Consider the following 1,805-nt stretch of genomic DNA (forward strand, 5'->3'; position numbering starts at 1 on the left):
TGTCCCACCCCATTCCCCGCTGTCCCCCCCGCTGTCCCCCCCGCTGCCCCCCAAGCTGAACAAACAGATGACGCGGGTTCGGGGGCCCCGTGACGGGACCGGCCCCACGGGGGTCCCGCGGACCCGCCCACGCCCCAGTCCTCCCAGTTCCCCCAGTCCTCCCAATTCCCCCAGCTCCCTTAGTCCTCCTAGTTCCTCCAGTCCCACCAGTCCCTCCACTTCCCCTCTCCCCCCAGCCCTCCCAGTCCCTCCCAGTGCCCCCAGTTCCCTGCCCGTGTCCCGCCGCCCCTCGCCCCGCGCAGCTGCTGCCCGTGGGCGGCAGGAATGTGGCACCGGGGGGACAAGGGGGGGACACGGGTGGGGACAACACGCGTGTGAACACACAACACGCGTGTGAACACACAACACACATGTGAACACAACACGCGTGTGAGAGCTCGGGGGGGACCGTGAGGGGTCGAGGGGACCCCCATGTCCCTTTTCTGGGGGGCAGAGGAGCAGTTCTTGCACCCCCGACCCCCTCAACGTGAGACGGGGCGGGGCCGGGGTGGAGCCAGAGGGGTGGGCGTGGCCAGAGAGACGCTCGGCCCCCGCTGGGCTTCGCTCGGCTTCGTTCGGCTTTTTTCGGCTCCGTTCGGCTCTTATCGTCTTCTTTCGGCTTTTTTTGGGCCTCATTCGGCTCCTCTCGGCCTCTCTCGGCTTTCTTTCCCCCAGAGCCCCCCCAGCAGCCGGGGGGTCCCGTGGGGACACGGGGGGATGAGAAGGGGGTGATGTGTGTCCTCCCCCACCTCGGCACTGATCCCTGCAGGAACTGGGGTTGGGGGGCTCTGCCCACCACTCTTTCACCCCAAATTCCTCAGTGGTCCACTGGACTGATACCCCCCGAGCCCGAGGACACCCCAAATCCACCCCCCGCACCCCCTAAACCACCTCCACCATCAGAATTAGGGGAGATTTGTTGCCCGGACCTTGCCCATCACCCACCTTGGGGCTGGACAAGGTGCCTTTGTTCTCCAGGGGGATTTCGGGGTCCCCCTCAGCCCCCAAACCCGGGGGGTGACCTAAATCCGGCCCCCTTACCCCAAAACCACCAGAACGACCAGAATGGGGAGGGACAGGACATTTATTGTACACGGGGGTGCTCTGGAGCCCATCACCGCTCCTCGGGGCCAGCCAAGGTGCCGTTGCTCTCGCGGGGGATTTCGGGGTCCCCCTCGCCCCCCGCCGCCGCCGCCTCGTCCAGGCGGCTGGGGATGGACCAGTAGAGGTGGGCGTCGCGGCGGGCGGCGGCAGCGGCGAGCTGGCGGGCGCTGCAGGCTGGGGTGGGCACGGGCACCGTGTGGTGGAAGCCCCCGTAGTCCACCTCGTAGAACCCCTCCTCGAGGCTGAGCAGCGGTGTGAAGCGGTGACCCCACAGCACCTCATCTGCCAGGTACGAGCTGCGCGCCTGGCACGTCATCCCTGGGGGGCACCGGGAGGTCAGGGGGGGCGTGGGGACCCCAATCTGCGCTGCACCCTGATTTCGGGCACCCCAATACCTGAAGAATATTCCCATGGGGATGAGGCGTCCCCTCGGAGGTGGGATGTCCCCACAGAGGTGTCCCCATGGAGGTGAAATCTCCCCACAAAGACGTTCCCATGGAGATGAGGACGAGGTGTTCCCACTCATGGCATCCCCGTGGAGGTGAGATGTCCCCTTGGAGGTGGGATGTCCCCACAGAGGTGTCCCCATGGAGGTGAGGTGTCCCCACAGAGGTGTCCCCATGGAGATGAGGTGATCCCCACATCAACGACCTGCCCCCCCC

At 66.6% G+C, this 1,805-nt stretch overlaps 1 protein-coding gene across 1 annotated transcript in view; it reads right to left on the minus strand.

Annotated features, from left to right (window-relative positions):
* LOC114073036 (sodium/potassium-transporting ATPase subunit alpha-2-like) overlaps positions 1-1,459 on the minus strand; it is a gene marked incomplete at its 3' end in the record, with an annotated part of 8,599 nt that extends 7,140 nt beyond the window's left edge. The window contains exon 1 of the mRNA XM_027910841.1: positions 1,158-1,459. Within this exon, the coding sequence (XP_027766642.1) occupies positions 1,158-1,459 (302 nt within the window). The remainder of the gene's footprint in view (positions 1-1,157) is intronic.
* Positions 1,460-1,805: the final 346 nt, after the last annotated feature.

Source organism: Empidonax traillii, unplaced genomic scaffold, assembly GCF_003031625.1.
Source record: "Empidonax traillii isolate 1590-97213 ecotype Southwest subspecies unplaced genomic scaffold, ASM303162v1 scaffold5062:size8949, whole genome shotgun sequence".
NCBI classification, from domain to species: domain Eukaryota; kingdom Metazoa; phylum Chordata; class Aves; order Passeriformes; family Tyrannidae; genus Empidonax; species Empidonax traillii.